The sequence below is a fragment of the Danio rerio genome, chromosome 15 (assembly GCF_049306965.1).
Source record: "Danio rerio strain Tuebingen ecotype United States chromosome 15, GRCz12tu, whole genome shotgun sequence".
Taxonomy (NCBI): Eukaryota; Metazoa; Chordata; class Actinopteri; order Cypriniformes; family Danionidae; genus Danio; species Danio rerio.
Window position 1 is genome coordinate 35,171,648 of NC_133190.1, and position 22,776 is coordinate 35,194,423.

The following is a 22,776-nucleotide window of genomic DNA, read 5'->3' on the forward strand; positions in this document are numbered from 1 at the left end:
TGTGCAATACCACAACCGGGTCAAAAAGAAAAAAATTGAGAAGAAATTGCTAATTTCTTTCAAAGGCCAGGTGTGCAAAATAAGTAAAATTTCTACCCCACTAAAAGCTTCTTTCTCATTATGTTGTTCATAACAAAAGATATACTAAGTGACCTTTTGTTGTTTTTATGTCCCTTCCCGCGTGTGTTTGGTTGTGAGACATAGTTTGCAGACTAAGACAAAGGTGTCGGCGATTCTTCCTATTGTAAAGTAATGCAGTGTGAAACCCAGTCACCGATACATCTTGCAGTGTACACACAGCAGCGACGAAAAGCTAGCCCAGACAGTCATGCAGTGTGAAAACATCTGTGACACGACTACTTTGAAAATCAAGGAGTCTGAAATCAGCATTGATTGATTGTTCCAGAATGGTTGAATTTAAGGACAGTATTTAAACAAGTAAAATATAATAACTGTAATTAAAATACCTGAAAATGAAAAGTAATCTAACTAATTACTTTGTAACTAATTACTCCAAACACTGGTTAAGACGGCATATTTTATAAATACCTGTAAACTACTACAAAAATTATAGTAAATAACATAACACTTTGAATTTAAATACTCTCCTCCCATACATATTTAAATAGATAACAGTTAAAAAAATGTATATTTATTATATCAAATGAATATTACCCATATTTAAATATCTAATTTGAGGCTTTGAGGTGCACTGGCCTGAAGACAAAAAGTTTAATAGCTGCTTTACAGTAAACTTTAATTTTGTGTTATGGAATGTGCAGCCTGGTAAAAACTCGTCTTCAAACCCTTGACTACAAGGGCAACATCCTGAGGGAGGGAATGACGACACCCGCAATGATTCGACAGGGCAAGCCTGGACAGCATGGGCAGAATGTGTGTCATGACACCCTAAAACACAACTTCACTACAAAGGTAATACAAATAAATGATGAGGGGTGGCGTCCTGTTGATTTCACAGACAGAAAATTTGAATTATATATAGTTATTGAAATCATTTTACTTGCCAACTGCCAATTTTAATCGGAAAAGATTTATACAGCTAAATCCAGGACAGCAGGAAGTGTCAGCAGAGATATCTAGGGTTAAATGCCTGCTTTAGGGCACAATGTGATATATCGATCTCAGTGACGCCTCAGTTCTCAGCAGCCAAACCTGAGAATACTGTTAGCAGGCAATACAACTAATAGTTTTTTTTGGCAAACTAAATAATTTTTAATCATTTTGCTGCAGTTATAGATTCATAATATAAAAATATGACAGCACTATACAATAAAGATTTTTACAAGCCGCTGTTTGGGTTTAGGGAAGCAAATGCTTGAATGGCAGATACAAAGCAGATAAAATACAAGTCTATGAGTAGACCTTTATTGGTTCTTTATATATAAAGCGTTCAAGGTTAATTCAAGTGCAAAAAAAATGTCTTGCTGAGTCTGAAATTAATCTTTGAATTGCCATCCTAGAATACAAACATAAAATAAATCGTCTTACATAGACTAAAAAAATAGGTACACACTATTATATGTGTGTATATATAGACAGCATAGTCATTCAGCACAGTCATGAAAAAAGATGAAACATGAAATTAAATTTAGGTTTTAAGTCTTTTTTTCCCTCTTTTTTCACAGATAACATAAAAATAATAAATATAACTATATAATCCAAATAATAGTATTAAATCACATGTGCAATGAATTAATTTAAAAGCACTGGCAATAATGCTACTAAGTTCAACAGATGCATGCCATGTCTTGCACTTTTTTAAAGGGTTCCTAAAGCACTTGACATGCGCTACAAGCCTTAGTGTTTAAGTATTAAATTCACGGAGAGGCAAAAATAAAAAACATCTACATGGCATTGGAGTTCAAGCGATGCTCTCGTGACCCGCTAACCTCATGTATTTGTAAACAAGCTCTACTGCTGAGAAACAGAACTCCCACTCAAGAGAACTGAAGATCCTGCTGTGCACTTGTTACACCATGCTTTCTCTTTTATAGTCCAAACTCAAGCCTGTATTTTCCTATATATTCTTAAAAATAAAGGTCCTTGATTGGCATCAATAGTTCAATGAGGTACCTTCAAAGTCAGAAAAAAACTTTTAACTGGACAAAATGTATTTATGGTGTAAAACGGTTGCTTAGATTGTTTAATTGATAAATCAGGGACTAAGCTGAAGAAAAATTAATGATTCAAAACACTGTAAAACCCAACAGTTAACTTTATTAAATGAAATGAGTGTAGTTAACTCTGAATGTAGTAAAAGTTTATGAACTCAGTGTTGAAGATAATGAGTTTATTAAACACCTTGTTATTTCAACATAAAGGAAGCAAATTCACAGTACTCATATAGATTATTTTTTTACTCAAATGGTTAGTTGCAGCTGGTTTTCTTAAAATATTTGAGTTGCCTTAACTCATTGGGTTTTAGAGTACTCAATTGGTTTGAGTTAAAATTACTTCGTTTACTCAAATGGATTAAGTTTACAGTACTTATTAGGATCAGTTTTTGAACTTAAATGGTTTATTGCAATCGGTTTTCTAAATTTTTTTTCAGTTACCTTAACTTATTGGGATTTACAGTGTACTTAATTAAACCCAAAATATATTTTTTTTGCTATAACAAATACTATTTTACCAATTTTACTATTTTTTGGCATTAGGCTAAAGCTGCTTCATTATATTCGAAGCACTTGTAAATATTCAGTGTTTTCAGAGTTTGTTTTTTTTTGTGGATATAATACTATAATATATAATGGTTAATACATGTATTCTATGCAAAAAATAATAATAAAAAAATACACAGTATTCTACACACTAAGAAAAAAAAGATTTTTTTAAAGGCAGTGTTCTCTTACAGTTTTGATGATCCCAGAATGGCTATTTATAAATTATTTTTATCATTAAAAATTTGTATTTATTTATTTATTTTTATTCATTTTACTAGAACTTCTGTGTTAAGCTGCTTTGACACAATCTACATTGTAATAGGGCTATAGAAATAAATATGAATTTAATTATTCTATTGTCCTATTCAAACATGATTAATATTACCTGATGACATCTACACAGTAAAAAGTGGGTAACATTTTACAATAAGGTTCATTAGTTATTGCATTTACTAACATGAACTAATCATGAACAACACGTGTACAGAATTTATTAATCATAATTGAACATTTACTAATGCATTATTAACATCCAAGTCAATGCTTGATAACATTAGCTAATGCACCGTGAGTTAACATGAACTAACAATGAACAACTGTATTTTCATTAACTAACGTTAACTAACATATACAAATAGAGTAGTTAATGTATTGTTCATTGTTTGTTCATGTTAACTAATGAACATTATTGTAAAGTGTGACCAAAAAGTGTTTAGCTGAATTTACTTAAAGTGAGTAAACTTGTTGCCTTAAAATTATTAAGTTAATAGATTATGCATAACCATAAAATTATATATAAAAAAGTCACCTTAACAGTTCCAAGTTACATTGAGTTTCTTAACTTTTTAAAGGAAAGTCAACTTATTGCTTTTAAGGTAACAGGTTTACAAAAAAAAAAAAAAAAAACTTCTTTAAAAAAACTTATTAACTTAATTAACTAGTTGCAGAAGTTGTCTAAGAAAAATTTGCTGAAAATTAGTTATTTTATACCATATTTTGCAGAACAACAACGACATGTCATATTAGTCGTGAGTAATTGAGAATATCTGTAATCGGCCAAGATTTGGGTCACATGTCTATTTGTTTCTTGTGCAGATTTTTATCCATCTTTTATAAAGTAAAGAGACTTTAGACATATTTTAGTATTGTGGGCACAGAGTCATAACGTTATACACCATACAAACTACACACTTTATCAAAGGTACTGTACATGTACAATACCTGACAAAAATCTTCAGTAAGAGCAACAAATAATAACTCTTTTTCTAGTTGATCATTTGGAAAAAAGGAAGAAAGTATATTTTTCAGATGAATCATCTGTTGAACTGCATCTTAATCATCACAAATACTGCAGAAGATCTATTGGAACCCACTTGGAGATTCCACAGATATTAGTCAAGTTTGGTAAAGGAAAAATCATGGTTTGGGGTTACATTCAGTATGGCGGCATGCAAGAGATCTGCAAAGTAGATGGCAACATCAACAGCATGAGGTATCAAGATATTTATGCTGCCCATTACATTACAAACCACAGGAAAGAGCAAACTCTTCAGCAGGATAAGTTCCTAAAAGCAAAAGGTCAAAGCCTCCAAGGATTGGCTAGCCCAGTTACCAGACATGAACATTTTTGAGCATGTCTGGGTGAGATAAAAAAGTAAGCATTGAAGATGAATCCAAATAATCTTGATGAGCTCTGGGAGTCCTGCAAGAACACTTTCTTTGCCCTTCCAGATGACTTTATAAATCAGTTATTTGAGTCAGTGCAGAGATGTATGGATGCAGTTCTTCAAGCTCATGGGAGTCTTACACAATCTTTATTCTTTTTCCACTGCACCATGACTTTATATTCTATACTGGAAATTATTTCTGTAAAGTGACAAAACTTTTGTCTAAACAAAGTTACTGTCCTAATTAAATAGTTAATAATCAAAGCATGATCATATTTTATTTTGGTAAAGTAAGCGTAATCTAGAGGCCTTTGCCTTTCATTTAAGCCAAGTTAGAAGTCAACTTACTAATTGTTGTTCCTAAAACTTGGATAGGGGACAATACTTTAGTCAGGTAGTGTATAGCATGTATAGCAGCATTCAGAAAAGAACAATTTTCTGTTTATAACCCTTGTTTATCCATCTAATTGGACCATATAATGCCTTGACATCATATGCGAGAAGTAAATTAGAAGTACATCACAGGCTTCGCTTATCCCATGCTGGGATGTGGGTGGTAGCAATTTGTAAATCACACAAGGTCCCCATATAATACTAATCCTGCTCAAATAGGGCTTATGGCATCACTGGAAGCAAAGAAAAAAAACTCCCTTCTAAAGCCTTTATTTTTAAGATAAGTGTAGATATGAGAACTCAACCCTGTGGAACAGCCATATCCAGGAACATAATAATGACACCTTTGCGGGCAGCAGATGTTACCTGTATATGCTCTATAATCCACGACCAGATGGTTTAAGTGAATCAGTGTCTATAATGTCAAAATCACTACTTGCAGTCTGCCATCAAATGAAAGCAGGAGTGTACAGCATATGTTTTTTTGTCTGGCCTAAAATAGACTTCAGCGATTTATGATTGTGCTTAACTTGTAATTACAAACGACTTTGCTGTAATCGCTGGAGGATCTCTACCACTGCTTGAGCACCATTCTGCAGAGCCAAAGGTGGTATTTCCATTAATAATGGAATGTGAACAGATGAGAGAGTGGAAATATGCTGATCTATGCACATCCGTTGTGAAGATGAAGGATAAAGGCTGTAAGAGCCTCTTTGACCTGACCGGTGCATGTATGAGCTTGTTGTGTTCGCAGCACCTCATGGCATGTGCTGAAACATAATCCTTCTGCTAACCTGAGACTGCATGGAGCTGTAGTGATGAGCTGGAAAGAGACCCTCTGTTGTCAATGGTTATGAATGAACACAAAAGTTTTGTGCTGAGCGACTAGTGCTTGTGCAGGTTTCGCAAGTCTGTGCTTCAGTTACACAGTGGGGGGAAAATTGCTAATATGAATGTGGAGTTTTTTTACAAATGCTTTCAAATTCGCAAAATTAATTAATACAAGTAGGTTTTAAGAGGGAATATATGAGCTTGAAATGAAACTTTAAAAAAATGAGATGTTCCCCATCATTCCCTAACTAGCCTGTTGGCTGATATTTGTATAAAGGGATCCATATGTTTTTGCCGGGAAAATTGAAAGGATGGAATGTTTGTATACAGTATGCCTTTTTGCAGAGTTATTCTGTCTTTCAAGGTTTTGGCCCCAAATGTCCATGTGATTCAAGCTAAATATGTCTACAGCTTTTGAGTAAACATGAAATAACAGTGCGAGGAAATTACTGCAATAAATCGCATCGTTTATTAACACATTTTGTACATCTAATTCATTCAAAATACGAATGTGTTATAAATATAGACTTTAAACTTTAAACTAGACTAAAACAAATAATATTATTGCCAAAACCAACTTCTGTTTAGTGAATTAACTTTAGGTTTTTTGGTGTTAGCTGTTTTTTGGTTACTATATGATAAATCCCAAGTAATAGATAAAGGGGGAGGGAAAATTCCACTTCATTTGCCACCCTATGTACAATAAGTGGTAAGATAAATTTTTATTATAACATCATTCTTTCTTTTCGGATTAGTTCCTTTATTAATCCAGGGTCGCCACAGTGGAATAAACCGCCAACTAATCCAGCATATGTTCTACGCAGCAGATGCCCTTCCAGCTGCAACTCATCACTGGGAAACATCCATACACATTCATTCACACTCATACACTATTTTACAATTTTAGCTTACCTAATTCACCTGCACTGCATGCCTCTGGACTATTTGGGAAAGCGGAGCACCCGGAAGAAACCCATGCCAACACGGGGAGAACATGCAAACTCCACACAGAAACGCCAACTGACCCAGCCGAGGCTCAAACCAGCGACCTTCTTGCTGTGAGGCGATAGCACTACCTTCTGCGACACCGTGTCATCAGTTTTATTATATTATAATTTGTTTAATATAAACTTTGATTATAAGGGTGAATATTTGTACTTTAGGGCACAATGTGATATATCGATCTCAGTGACGCCTCAGTTCTCAGCAGCCAAACCTGAGAATACTGTTAGCAGGCAAAAAACTAATAGTTGTTGCAGAAGTTGTTCCACTATTGCAGAATATTCATTTTCAGGAGCAAGAAAATTATCTGGCAAGCTAAATATTTTAAATAATTTTGCTGAAGTTATGGATTTATAATATAGAAATATGACAGCACTATACAATAAGGGTTTCAAACTTTTACAAGTCGCTGTTTGGGCTTAAGGAAGCAAATGCTTGAATGGCAGATACAAAGCAGGTAAAATATAAGTCTATGAGTAGACCTTTATTGGTTCTTTATATATAAAGCGTTCAAGGTCAATTCAAGTGCTAAAATAATGTCTTGCAGAGTCTTAAATGAATCTATAAATTGCCATCCTAGAATACAAACATAAAACTGTACATTTTAAAAAGCCACCCGCTTCGAATGCTATCACTCAACTGAATGGGCATTGTCTGTGGTTATCAGCTGATATATATGGGCCAGTAGGGGACTTCTCCGCCTACTGGTAGGCTCAGAAGGCTGTTATCATCCGGCCACATGGTTAATCAGCTATACTAATATAGAAAGACTCCGGATCCAGATTTGTTTGGGGTAGACGTTAATAAAATACAATTAAAGGGAAATCTAATAAATCATAGAACTAATTTTTGTGGTTAATCAGCTGTGGTAATAGAGAAGACTCCAGATCCAGATCTGTTCTTACATTACTGTGACGGTTGGGTTTAGGGTTGGAGTAGGGGTAGACATTCATAAAATACAATAAATGTGAAATCTAATAAATAATATAAATAGATATTGTTAACTTTCAGCTGCAGCCGTATGTGATCTATAGCTGACTAACCATGTGGTTGGACGATAACAACCTTCTGAGCCTACTAGTACTGGCTAGGGTTGGGCAATGTCAACCAATTTGACATCGTACGATGCCTAATGTGAAACATCATGATGGACGATGGCATGGTTGTTGTAGGCTGCAGTAAATAAATTATTTATGAATAATTAATTAATTCATAACAAATTAATTATTTGTAGCCTACCGTTTCAACTACCTGACCCGCATTGTCTTTGTTTTACCCATATCCAAATCATGAATAAATAAAGATAAGTTACACACTAACTACCACCTGTCAAACAAATTTTTCATGGGACATCGACAAACTTGTTTGGTAAAAAAGGTGCACAACCAACAGTATCTGAAGTTTTACAAGCGTGAAAGCAAAAGATTGAAGCAGTGTACTGATGCTGTCACACATTACCTGATAGATTCAAAAGACAGACGAGTCGTTAGATAGAGACAAGATTAATTAAATATCACGTTTAACAACTATAACGAGGTCTGATCCAGCGATACATCCTTGATAAACTGTCCGACATAAACTGCTCTCAGGGGTTTTGAACTCAAAGCACCCGCTGACTGCCTGGAACTCATACGTGCGCATATGCTAGATTGCATGACATAGTGTGTGTCCGTGTACAGTATGTGTGTGGTCATGTGATGTGCATTTTCAGGAGGGCTGTTTAGAAACGCTAGATGAAACGCCAGTGTGGATGTGGATCATTTCTGTTCTAAAATGCCGTTTTATAACTAAGACGTTTTAATATAAATGTATTTTTTGCGAGCGGGTTGCTGATGTGACGGGGGCGGGGCGGAGGATCGCGATGCTGGCTCAGCGTAATGATGTCTATTGGCCATCGGCGACTATAGCATGGTCTATCAACCCAACCCTAGTACTGACCCATATCTATCAGCTGATAACCACTGATAATGCCCATTCAATCGAGTGATAACATTCATCTGACATAGCGAGTAGTTACCTAAATTTCTTTTTATTCCGTTTTTAAAGGTACTTAAAAAGTAAGATTGTAAGGCTGTTGCCCATAAATTGATTGCAAATTGTTGAAATAAGTTGAACATAGTCAACATTTGAAGTAGATCTAAAACTTTTTCAAAATTAAAAAATTAAAGTGTTGTTCAATACTTTCAAAACTTTGATTAATTCATTAATTTATTCATTCATTCATTCATTCGAATTTTGACCTTCTGTATACTTAAAAAGTGAGTCCACTGTAATCATGTGCAGTTCATTTATGTAATAATTTATTATTCAATAATTCATATTTAATTAAATTGATTAACCTTTTATTAAGTCAAATAATCGCTTTAAAAGCAGCAGATTTACTTCATTTTTAAAGTAAAGTCAGCTAATTTTTTTTTACAGAGTACATAGAAGTAATTATTCAAAAGGCTCATACTGAGTAGCAATTGAGGGCTCTTTCAAACAGGATTTATATATATTTTCTTCTGAGACTCTGACTGCATACATTTAAAACAGCACAAATTCAAAAGGTGGTTAGACATAACTTCCTTGATAATAAACAGAAAACAAATAAAAATATAAAAGTGAATCCACCACAGCTCCTATAATTAAACAAACAGGGCTCTAATTCATACTCCGTGTGTATATCCTCTTTGGCAGTAGTGAAAACAAGCCTCTGTGGACTCCCTGGACACAGGAGGAGTGAGACAAACAAGACGGTGAAGTGAGACGAGGTGAGAGTGAGAGAAAGAAAAGGCAGGAATTGAAAACAAAGAGCACGGTGCAGGCGGGAATCTGTCACTGGGGACGTCTCCTCCGCTGACTGACTGAGTGGATTAGAGGCTGGAGGCAGACAGCTCCTCTAAAGCTTCACAAACAACCCACAGGCACTGCTAGAACTTGTGTGTGCTCAGGTAGGCTCAATTTACCGGGGAGGAGGAGAGGAATCAGACGGGAAAATGAAAGGGAGGGGTTAAGGTGGCTGCACAGAACAATTAAGTGAACAAACATGCCAAAAAAAGTAGCCCCAAGGCTTATATGTCCATCTTCAGAACAATAACCAGATGGAGTATCTTCATCCACACAGTCTCTGTAGATTGACCACTGGTGAGGAGAGTATGCAGGGTTCACTCTAAGTTAATCTCCATACAGAAAGCTGACAGGTCTCGCAAACTACAACTATGGGCACTTTCGTCTCCTTTTGCATTCTTAACACCATTTTCGTTGTCAAGCTTCGTTTATTCAAATGAGGCTTCTTTTGCCAATATCAAATTTATTTTCATATTGTTGTTAACCTTTCCAGCTGACCCTCCTAAGTGCTTTTTTTTTTATGGGAGGGGGAGGGGGGGGGGGTACTTAGATTCCATTGCATTCAAGTTATATCAAGTTTATCGCGTGACACACTAGCCCCAATGATCTATGCATGTATCGTATTTTGTTACTTTTTGCCCTTTTCTTTATATATTGACAAATGTTTCAATTATATTGTTAAATTTTGATACTCTCATTCTCAAATACATGATAAAACATATATTTTGTCTTTTAAAGCACTTTGAAATTATCATATATCTGTTATATGATGGGTAATGGGTGCTGTTGTTGTTGCTAATCGGGATGCAGCTGTAATCGGAAGGTAATGAGAAGTATTTATATTATTTATTAAATTACGCATGAATTGTATTTTGTTATCTAGTTGGGATACAGCTGAGGATACTCACGCCAGTATAGCATAGTCTAATAACAATATGAAATATAGCATAATTTTTATGTCACTACATAACAAATAATATTTTTACATTACCTTGAGGGTTGGGTTTAGGGTTGAGGTAGGTGTAGACGCTATTAATACAATTAATGCGTAATTTATTAAATAAAATTAATACTTCTCATTAACTTCTGATTGTAGCATGTATTTTACAAATCTTAAATGGTATGTTTTGCTTGTAATTTTGTGTATTTGAATTTCTGAACCCTAAAATAAATGCTATTTGTGAAAGCATGGGTAAACTGTGATTTATGACTAGACCTCTTTCTGTGCCTCAGCACGCGCCGTCAGATTTTAATTTTAGCAGTTGATGATGTGCGCTTTGAACGTTCTAATCGTGATAATAGCTTTAGCAATTAACCTTTTCACATGTGTGATTACACCAGTGTGATCAGCCTTGGCAGGTCTCTGAAGGGTATGATCACACCGGTGTGATTGTGCGTGTGAAAGTACAACAAAGCACAATAGGTAACACTTTAGAATAAAGTCTCATTAGTTATAAATAATTAATGCATTAAAATCAACAGCTAGAATTCTCAATTGTATAGGTATAAATTTTGTGTAACAAAAATACATCTGAATTGTATTTGTTTTTAACTACATTTAATTAAATTATCATGACTTTTGATTTTAATGCATTATTAGACATTAACTAAGAAACTATCATCACCTAAGAGTATTAAATGATTAGGTAGTTGTCATTAATTAATTGATGTTAGCAAATAGAACCTTAGGGGTCGATCACACGTGGTGTGCTTTCCCGTTTCAAGAACATGAAGCAATGCTGACATAAAGAAAAAGTAGTGTGCTGCGTTTTTTATGTCTTTAGGCAACCACTGAATCAGCTGCGTATTGTGTTTGAATGCTGCTGTCAATATTGCTATAATTTTTAAATGTAATACTATCGTGATACTCACGATTTGTGAATTTCGTACAGTCTTTCCTCCTTCTTTAAAAGTCTCCATAGTTGCCTTGAAAACACAAACACTGCTTTCCCCTCAGGGGAAACCACGTATCTGCTTCCATGTGATTGGAGAATGAAAAAAAATGTGAATGACATTGAATAGGTTCAGATAATCGTGATAATGTTAACGGTTAACCATAAATTGCAGATTAAGTGGTTAAGAGTTTGGTGCTGCAATGAACGACGACTAATACAACAATTCCATACATTTCTAAAAGGCACTCTAAAAGTATAATAATAAAAAATTATTCTGAGTATTTTAAAGTGCCGACGATATCAATATTGAGCATGTTCATTATCAAGGAATTATTAAATGTAATAATTGAATTAGCTATATGCACAGCAAGTTACTTTTCCCCTACCGATAAACTTTCAGTGTAAGGGGATTGTGACCATTTTAAATTTCATATGGATCCTTTTACAGCATCAATGAAAAAAATGTAATTAAAATATAATCAGTTAAATAGACTTAAGCTTTTATTTAGCTGTTCAAGCATAAACCGAGATGAAAGACAGTTTAAATGAAAGCGCTGTCAGGAGCAGCATGTGAGCGCAGAAACTCCATTGAAAACACTGGGGTTTATAGTCCACTCAAAACTGGCTAAATGAGCCTCTAGATTGTGTTTGTGAGGAGAGCCAAATGTTTTCGGAAACTTCACCAAGGATTTCTATGAGTTGCCTTCAGGTAACTGCTATTTTAGTTTGTTTTTTCAGCAACATGACAGGTAATATTCATCTGTTCATTGTTGAGCAGTCAGAGCCATACAGAACAACCTACAGAGAATTGAGGAAGGCAGAAAAGTGCTTCTCTGACTTTTTCAAGCCAAGTACTTTTGATCAAAACCGAACCACCTAGTCACAACAATGTTCCCTCTATTTTGAGGGCTGTGCGAGTATTTCAGTATAGTTGAAATAAATCACATCAACACAAGACCCTTTTCAGTTACTTGACAGGTCTGTACAAGAACTCAACTTAATCACACCAGCAAGCAACTAAAATTCAACCATCACAGTGACAGCATTTATAGAGGACTAAATTACTTGTTAATAAGGATATTTCGTAGCTTAATGCAGACATATTAGTACTTTAAGTGCATTTCAGACTCTAAACTTGTTTTAGGAAACTAAGCATCCATATTTTAACATCTCTGCATTTCTTGACAACCACCTCAGATTTTATTGTTCTATTTTTAGATCAAAAACTAAAATTGCTGTTCACGGATCAGTGCAGAGAACATTCACATCCCCCCATGCCACAGCCTTTGGACTAGTTTCATACACTGTAAAATTCTCTAGGTTATTTTTTATATAGAAACTGCTGCTTTCACAGTGTTGGGTATTTTTGTATAACTCCATCATAACTCACTGCTGATTTATACCAGTTGGTTCACCTAAAAATAAAAATTAGGGCAATAATTACTCCAGCTTATGTTGTTCCAAACACCAGAGACCTTTGTTTATCTTCAAATAAGTTATTTTAGATGAAATCCGGGAGCTCTCTCTTCCTCCATATACAGTCCCGAAATTGACATTTACAACCTATAATTAATCAAATTTTTCCAGATCGATTTTTTCAATAACTTTCTCTACCGCGTGAGGAGTCACATGACCCCACTCTGTTTATTCTTCTGCATCAAGGATCCTCTCAAAAAATTTAACTGCACGTTGCAACGATGTATAGCGCAAGCTCTGTGATTGGTTGGTTTGATATTGTTGATAATTGTGGGCGGGGCCGAGAGAGAGGAGCGAGCCTGTTGGAGTAAGTATTTACAAGTGTCGATCTTAGTGGAGGAGCTCCATATGGAGACTTTTGTTTTGTGTTTACCTTATGATTATAGTTGTTGCACTTTGCCAGTTCCAGCCCCTGAATGAGCGAGTTTCAGCGACTTCTACATTAAGGTAACATTCAGAAAAAACACACACTAGCAAATAAACTTAACGCTTTTAAATATTATTTACAGGATATACACATGCTATTTTATTTAGATTTTTTTTCTACTTTTAATATACAAGTTGTTTATTTGCACTTTTTTATAAGAAAAAAAGTAACTGTTGGTTTTAGGCAATACGCGTTTTAAGTTCAGTTGTTCAATGTTGATGTTCTATAAATAATCATAGACAGTATATAGTGTGTGTTTCCTTTAATTATTTTAAAATCAAGAAACGAACCCTTTATTCAAATAAATATTACTTGTAATATGTGAGCATATTCACTCAACAAAACCTGTCAGTGAATTATGAGGGCAAAAAATAAAATAAATTAGGAAATAAAATAATCATTGATTAATTGTAATTGAGTCAAAATGTTCAATTAATCAAGATTTAGATTTGAGGCCCAGATTTAGAATCGCCCAGCCCTAGCCCTAGTCCCAAGACTTTCATAGTCCAGAAAAGGAACCAAAAGTGTCCTTAAAACAGTCCATGTGTCTTTAGTGGTACAGCTGTAATCATACAAAGCTCTGAGAACTTTTGTAAGCTAAAAAAAAGGGACTTTGACTATGTTCGCCTATATCTTCCCTCTCATGTCAAGTATTCAGGTTATGTGTTTATTACAGGAACTATGACATATTACCATTAGAGTCAGCAGCACAACATGTTACAATTGTCATATTGCCTGTAGTAAACGCATACTTTGATCTGATGTGGAAGACAAGCAAAGTCGATCATACCATATTTGGTGAACAAAATTGTTAATGGAGCTTCATGTGAGTAGAGTTGAACTAAGAAGTTACATGGAAAGTTTCCTTTTCTGGACTCTGAACATCTCAGGACCATTTATGTCTATGGAGGATGAGGGAGCTGTCAGATATAATCCACACTTCAAAATCTTAATACTTTGTGATGACGAATGAGTTAAATTTTAATTCATCTTTATTTTTATAGCGCTTTTACAATGAAGATTGTGTCAAAGCAGCTTAACAGGAAATTAAAGTTAAATGAAATTGTGTCACTCTGGTTTTCAGAGTTGAATTTCAGCTAAGTTCATTTCAGTGTGGTTTAATTTTTACTGCTGAATGTTCAAACACTGAAGAGCAAATCCATCGATGCACAGCTCTGCAAGTCTCAAACGAAGCAAGCCAGTGGTGACAGTGGAAAAAAAACCTCAAGAGAAATCATTTCTCCTCTGGCCAAACTTCCTGTGCAGAGCTGCAGTCCAAGTGCCGAAGGAAGGAATGTCTCAAAGGAATTCAAATAAAATTTGTGGTGAACCAATTCCTTAAAAGTAAAACTGGACCAATTTTCCAACGCTGATCTTTTCCTGATCTTCACAAAAATCTTTAACAAATTACTCTCTAAAGAGCTTTATGTGATAAAAAGCGTTTATAATGTTTAATTTTTATAATGTGTTTTCTGTAAATAAATCATATTTTCTTGTTAATTCTCAGTGGTTGTGTTTTTGGTTTATATTTTGGGGAGAGAGAGCGTGGGGGCACCAGGGATTATATTTTTAATCACTGTTATCTTGTTACGTTTTGGTTAAACCTCTTTTTAATTAAGGATTTTTAATTTAATTCGTAACAATCTATACACCAATCTTAACATGTAATTCAAAGAAAAGATTTGTCTCCTGATTTCCATAAATAACTTTAACAAAACATCTTTCATATTCACTTTTATAACCCATATAACTTTTGCACAATCTGTAGTTTCAAGAGCAAGTTTCCAATAGGTTAGTTTGCATTTCAAACCTAACAGGATAAAAGCTTAGTAAGTGAAACTGAAGCATCTGACAGATACAAGAGAAGCTGCTTTTCTTTAACATCGCTTACCAAACATGAATACTGTCATCGACTGTCATCTCCAGTTTTCTTCTCCCCAAAAACAACAGAGCTACTCCAGTCACTTCCAAATATTTAATGTTTTTATGAACTTGATATAGAAAATGAATGAATGAATGAATAAATGAATGAATGAATGAATGAATTAATTAATAATTGAATGAACTTGATTATTTGATCTAGTCTTATGCTGTTTGTTTAATATCTATTCATTTTTAAACAGGCTATTCTTCTATATCAAATTACATGGCTAGCATAATTTATATTAAATCACAAAATATATGAATAATCTTTGCTGCAATAAATAAATAATAACCATCTTTATGAAGCAACTTCTAAGATATAATATTTGCTGTATTAGAGTTTCCATTAAAAGCATTGTAACCACTTCTCCAAATACTGGAATCCTCCAAAAACACTCATCTTCTTTGGATCCTTGAATAACCTCCTGGTGATATTTGTGTCAAAGTTTGCAAACTTTATAATCCTCTGGGAGACCAATTATATTACTTGTAAGGAATCTGAGCCAACGGGTCAATTACACTGCTTTTAGGACAACTCAACAGAGGAATCTGCTGCCAACTAACAGCATTAATTTGAAAAGCTTTCAGATTTCAACTCCTTTCGTAAAATGGTGATGATTAATTACTCACACTAGATGTAATTTAGCCTCCATTAGAGTTGGAGAAGGGCAAAGTTTATTTGCAACAAATTAACTGTGACCTTCTTAAGCACTTTACTCTTTCTTTTGCAATTAAAATCAAATCATACTTAAAGTAAATACTTCAGCTAATAATATGCAAATAAACAGTGTACGGTTCAATAAAACAATAATTCCGTGAGTAACAGAATTGATGGCATGAATGAACTTGCGTACTAATGCCATGCATTTCCTCCATTTCTTTACTTATTAGGTGTGTAGCAGATCATAGTTGATTTGTGAACCATACAAACAATACCCCACAGTTCAGGACGCATAAAATCCACTGATTAATTGGGAAATTAAATCATCACCTGCAGTTACAAAACTACACTGTGAAACCCAGAAAAATCCAGGTAACCCAAACCATTTGAGGAAACCGATAGCAGCAAATCATTTAAGTTCATAAACTGATCCTATTGAGTACTGTCAACTTAATCTATTTGAGTAAATGAAGCAATTTGAGCACAGTAAAACCCAATAAAGGAAGAAAACTCAAACCAACTGAGTACTGTAAAACCCAATAAGTTAAGGTAACATAAACCGTTTAAGGAAACCGATTGCTACAAATCATTTGAGTTAAACTAATCTATATGAGTACTGTAAACTGATGAAATAATGAGGTATTTAATTAACTCATTACCTTCAACACTGAGTTTAAAACTCTTTTCAACTGATTAGAATTAACTTTCAGTAAATTTTGAGTTAAATACACTAATTTCATCTATCTATCTATCTATCTATCTATCTATCTATCTATCTATCTATCTATCTATCTATCTATCTATCTATCTATCTATCTATCTATCTATCTATCTATCTATCTATCCATCCATCCATCCATCCATCCATCCATCCATCCATCCATCCATCCATCCATCCATCTATCTATCTATCTATCTATCTGCCTGTCTGCACGTCCGTCCGTCCGTCCACAAACCAACCCACCCATTCATTTATCCATCCATCCATCCATCCATCCATCCATCCATCCATCCATCCATCCATCCATCCATCCATCCATCCATCCATCCTATCTACACAGTGGGTGACAGTTCAATATGACCATTACCATTGCATGTGACACTGCGGCAGGACTAAGGGATTAAGAAAATGTTTTTATGTGTAACAGCAGTGCCGCCAGGGGCACAAACTGACGGGATGCAAACAAACAGAATTATACAGTAGCTGTAAATGCCCTGCTACTTGTAAATGAAGATGAAATAACAAAACAAAACATTATAATTGCATCATAAATCATTAAAAACTTGTTACCAAGCTTTATTATTATTGTAAACTTCTTAAGTTCAACGGGGATTCAATTTGGAAATTAAAACTAAATAAAAGGCACCTAAAATCAACGTACAAACAAACAAATAAATAAATAAATAAAGCAGTGTTTTAGCCTATATAGAGAGATGTACAGTGTTTGTTATTTCAAATGCCAGAACTAAGACGAAGTTTTTTCATTTACAGTTTTCATTTACATTTTCTGTTGATTACATTTTTCTTTTTTCTTTTATTGCCTTAATTATTGTACATAAATAATAAATTAACAATTAAATAGTCCTAATTAATAATTAATATCAATACATTACCAGCGAAACACAGAGAAACGGTCTGCGCATTATCTAAAGGGCTTTAAAGTTGAATGCTATTTCATCAAAAGCATAAAAATAAATTAATCGACCTAATTTTTACTACTGTATATATATTTTTATCAATTTTTTTTTCATTTTTATTTAAGTTGAATATTTTCTCTTCTCAATACAGCACGCTATTCATATTTTGATGGTTAAATAACATATAAATATTACATATACATATAATGTATTTATATAACTTAATGTCATGTAATATCATGTATACTTCATGAATACATTAAATGCATGAGTTCCTTTAAGCCAAATTTCCATTTGAAACAATAATGTTTTTTTCTCTCCATTATAAGATGCTAAATTTCCCAACAGCTCAAGCCTAAGATTAAAACCTATTTATCTGAGAAGACATACATTTTCGAACATGAAACAAAACCGCTTAATCCGAACACACAATTTAACGCATTTTCTTGACTACTTTCAGCTTAGCTCAAACAAACCCTACATAAACCCAACGCTTAATCTCTGCAAGCAACAACAATGCCCTATTTTACAACCTGTATGAGCTGCATTAAAAGTGTTGCATTAAGATAAAGACTAAACCGCTGATTGGATTCATCTTTGATTTTTTATATATTTTTATCCTCTTACTACACGAGCACTACCTGCAGAGAGATTTGGCTGCTGAAACATGACATGATACAGCTGTGTCTGGAATCCAGCACGGATACGCAGCCTCTGAAACAGCCGCAAGGGCTACCTGGGGAATTAGTGTGGCTTCCACAGCGGCTCTCCTGCCTACAAATAACATCAGCAGCCTGCCAGCCTCCATATCAATGCTCACGTAGCGTTTCATAAGCACAATATTCACAAATCAAATTCCCAACATTGACCCATGGGTCAGGCAGAATATTTAATAAAAATCCTTGAATTTGAATGTGTTTACTTTCACCACAACATGACACAAAAACGTCTGAGAATGAGAAGGATGCAGTTAATGTTTAAGACTAATGAACGGTGGATGAAAAAGTCCAATATGATTAAGTCAGTAACAACTGTAGGTGAGAAAAGCTACCCACACCAAAGCAAAAGTCCCCAGGCTTGCAGTTTTTGTAAACCTCTTTGTGCCGTTTTGCTCAACCGAAGAGAAGCATTTTAAACATGCAATGCAACTATTTTTTAAGAAGATACATGAGGACTTACAAGCAAGCAATTGTTAGAGAATACTTTAGGGCTCTAGATCTTATCATGCTCATTTCACGGACATTTCATGAGGGTGAGGACAAATTCTGTCTGTTTAAGGAGGTGCAAACTATTCTAGGGAGCTGCACGCTGAATACAAATACTGTAGTACTGGCCAAAAGTGATGCCTGAAAGGGACAATTGCACGATATGTGCTTTTAATGAGCCTACAAGTTTAATGAAGCTATCAAACCGTGAGGAGCATGTTAAAGATTTAATTGACTTTTTATTTTTTGCCAAAAAGGCAAACTATGGCAAGCTATAGAAACATGGTTTATTTTAATATGCAAAAAGTAAATGTGTAAAAATAATGTTAGTTAATGCACTCACTAACTTGAACAAACAATCAACAATACATCTATTACAGCATTTATTCATGCTTGGTAATGTTAGTTAATGAAAATGCAGTTGTTTATTGATAGGTCATGTTAACACACAGTAAATGTTAAACAATCATTAATATATGCTGTACAAGAATTGTTCATTATCAGTTTATTTTAGTAAATATATTAACTAACATTAACTAATGAAACCTTATTGTTAGGTGTGACCGTAAATGCGTAGTGATTCTTGTCATTTTGGATTCTATTTTAATGATCTAGGCTCAAAGTCTAAAGCGCACGGCGCAACAGCGTAAACGGCATGTCCAAATCCACTTTTGATATTTTAAGGTTGGAAAATCCTTTGCGCCCTGGCGCATGGTCTAACAGGATTGTGCTTATTCTCTAAATGAGTTATAGGTGTGCTTTGAGCATAATGTGCATTAAACCAGTTGAGTCAGTTGTGTGGCGCATTTGCCATTTACATGGCGGACCTTGTAAGTGGAAAAACTGAACGCTTCACTAGCGCGAAAACAGTTAAAAAGCAAACAAAGAAATTAATTGTTGGTTTAATAGTTTACAGGAAATTAGAACAGAATTTAGAAATAGTTCTAAATCTTAGCTCTTAACAAACAAAAATAAATATATATGCTTATAGAATAACGAAGAGTGGTAAAAAAACTTCCAAATATCCAAATACACGTACCATTTGTATGCCCCTTATGGTGATGCAGACATCTCCAAAACCCGACAGACAGACTAATCTAAACTCATTTTTATTATAACAAATATAAATATGCATATAATTATATTTTTAAATAGATTGTGCTTTTGAACTTACAGATAATGATATGAAATACTTCTTCATCATAAAATCAGCACATTAGAATGCTTTTTAAAGGATAACGTGACACTAAAGATGAGAAATTTATGAAAAAGCACAAAAGGATTAAATATTTTATCATCAAATGAACAAATTAAAGCTTCAAAAACATTTAAACCGATTAAAACATTAATATTTCACAATAGCTTTGCCTTTGAAAACTGACATTTTCCTCGTAATCCTTTGACAAGCGGTTAAACGAAAGAAGAAAACTTCATTTAAAAAACAAACAAGCGCCACAAGACACAATGAGGGCATCTTGAGCCCTTCCTGAACGGAGTGTATGACAACCTTCTGCAGAATCCCATTGTATAATTGCCAAACTTCAGAAGACACACACACAACTCGTGCCAACTTCTGTTAGACACAGGCTCTCTTTGTGCCAGTCAATTGACTGAGCGAATGAATAATCTAATTAGCATGCACCTAGAACAACGGCAGAGAATGCCAAATCCATAAAAAACATGTCAGTCCTCATCGAATGCTTTCATGACACAAAGCAAAAGATTAACAAATTAACCTACTGAAGCAGAGTTCAGACTCATACCGCAGATCACACTGGCCAAAATAAACCATGCAAAACACTTCAATCTTCTATCTATGCCACTCATATTAAAGCATGTACATAAAATGATGCCGGATTTTACCAGATGATTGGCTAAAATGTGGCTTGAGGAAACTGGAAGTGGGAGGTGAAAGGATTTATGTACATATTCATAGGAAAAATAAAAATGGTTCCATCATAAGGCAAGCTGTGTCTTTAAATCCATGGCGTAGGAGAACAATGAACAAGCTGTCAGGAGCATCTTGAAACGGAAAGCATCCTCAAAAGCCCACTAAAACAAGCAGTCTGCATTTGCATATGTAAAAGTGGAACCCTTTAATCTTTTCAAGAGGGCTGTGTGTACCAAAACGAATCTTGACCATAAATTTACAAGAAAAATAAAAGGAATTGAAGAGTTAATCTGTCTAATTAATCAGAGCTTGCTACAAAACTATCACAAAACGTGCTCAGACCTAATTAGCCTTACAATGGCAGTCATTAAGTCAGACAGTCACCCTTCTCAAATGATATTATAGTGGCTAAATATAGACGAAAGATTTCATCACACGAGTGACGTTCAAAGTGGAGCACTTGTTTCAGCCTTTATTTTATTTGGCAGTCACATAATAAATACTTAATAATGCATTCTGGGATTTCTACCTCACTGGGTACTAAGTGCACTTGGTGGATTTATAAGTGTACAGTTTCATTGAACCCCTCGGTGAGAGTCTGAAAAATGTTGTGCAATAAAATAATTAAAACCGATTCAAATCTGTATTCAAGTTTCTCAGCTCAATACAACTCTAGGTTTTCAGATTCTACTTATCTCTCTTGAGAATGTGCACTTAACCCAACCAGTCACATCTGATACACCCTAGAGCCAAAATAATAAATAGAGGTTAAAATATCTTACCGTGGTCTTCAATGGAAAAGTGGAATGTGTCGCTTGTGGCATTGACTCCGTCTCGAAGCACGTAGCATATATGCATGTCATCAATGTCAGCTGAAAGAGGAAACAATCAAATAAATAAATACCTTTTTTTTTAAGTATTTCGTGATCCTAATTATAAGAATATAAAAAAATTAAGGCAGATATAAAATGTTTCTGAGTCATATCAATACTCATCTTAAAATACTTTTGTGTTTGTGAAAGGTGTCATGCACAGACAACAAAGTCTAAAAACTCCCTGTTTATTAACAGAGATCCATAAAAACCTCAACAAATGCTGTTTATAAAGTTAGTAATGTCCTTTTTCGAAGAAACATTATGTGTCCAGACATATACAGTACTGAAGTCTTGTGTTTCTCAACCACGTTCATAACCACTGCATGTTTTGGATGTCTCCTTTGTTTGTCACACTCATCACAGCTCTTTCAGTCTCTCCTAATGAGCTGAAGATCTGAATCAGGTGTTTGGTTGAGGAGACATGGAAAATATGCAGAGCTGGGGTTCCTTCATATACGTGGTTGAGAAACACTGCTCTAGTCCACTATCCTAGTCCACGCGAAATAGCTTCATGGTCTAAGCGCAATATCAAACTGTATGGGGAGACTCATCAAATGGTAATAATAAACATTTACAAAACGATGTAATACTTTTGAAAATCATGATCACAAAATATATAACCATGACTAATATCTGATGGCCAGAATGTGATAGATTTTTTTATAAATTGCTAAAATATTGGTGTCGGTGATGCAGCAAGTCCAGAGACTCTTGTGTACACCATGATTATATAAAATTGAATCTAATGTGTGATATTACAAAAAGTGTTCATGAACGACTTGAATGACTTTGAATTCAATTCAAATCAGTACCGGCTTGGACACGGAAACGTTCGAGGTTACTAAAGTAACCCTTCGTTCCCCGAGGAGGGGAACGGAAGCACTATAAGTGGATTTGATTGTAAAATCCACGCATTGGGAGGTTCGGTTCAGAAGCTACTCGTCTGAAAGAGTATTGAACGGGCCAATTAAGAATGAATTGGCAGCGCAAGCCTGCGCAGGTGAGCGGCATAAGCAATCAACTGAGTATATAAGCTCACCTGGCGCAGCAGACGCTATCCTTTTTAAGCTGAAGAGACTTTCAACAGCTAAGGGACAGTCATTATGGCGACGGAGTATAGTGCTTCCGTTCCCCTCCTCGGGGAACGAAGGGTTACTTTAGTAACCTCGAACGTTCCCCTTCGGGGGGAACTTCAGCACTATAAGTGGATTTGATTGTAAAATCCACGCATTGGGAGCCCATTGAAAGCGCCATAATGACTGCACCTTACCAACACCCCCGATGAGGAGATAGTCAAGCAAGCGTGACGCACCCACATCATGGGGGGTGCGGTCCTCCAACGTGTCCCTGGCCCTAATTTATCCTACTTCAACAGAAGT

The 22,776-nt window shown here is 34.8% G+C and overlaps 1 protein-coding gene across 2 annotated transcripts in view; it reads right to left on the reverse strand.

Annotated features, from left to right (window-relative positions):
• Positions 1-22,776, reverse strand: part of frem2b (FRAS1 related extracellular matrix 2b) — a 159,828-nt gene that overhangs the window by 121,700 nt on the left and 15,352 nt on the right. For both annotated transcript variants that reach the window (XM_005157636.6, NM_001137661.1), the window contains exon 2: positions 21,305-21,394. In XM_005157636.6, coding sequence (XP_005157693.1) covers positions 21,305-21,394 — 90 coding nt within the window. The remainder of the gene's footprint in view (positions 1-21,304; positions 21,395-22,776) is intronic.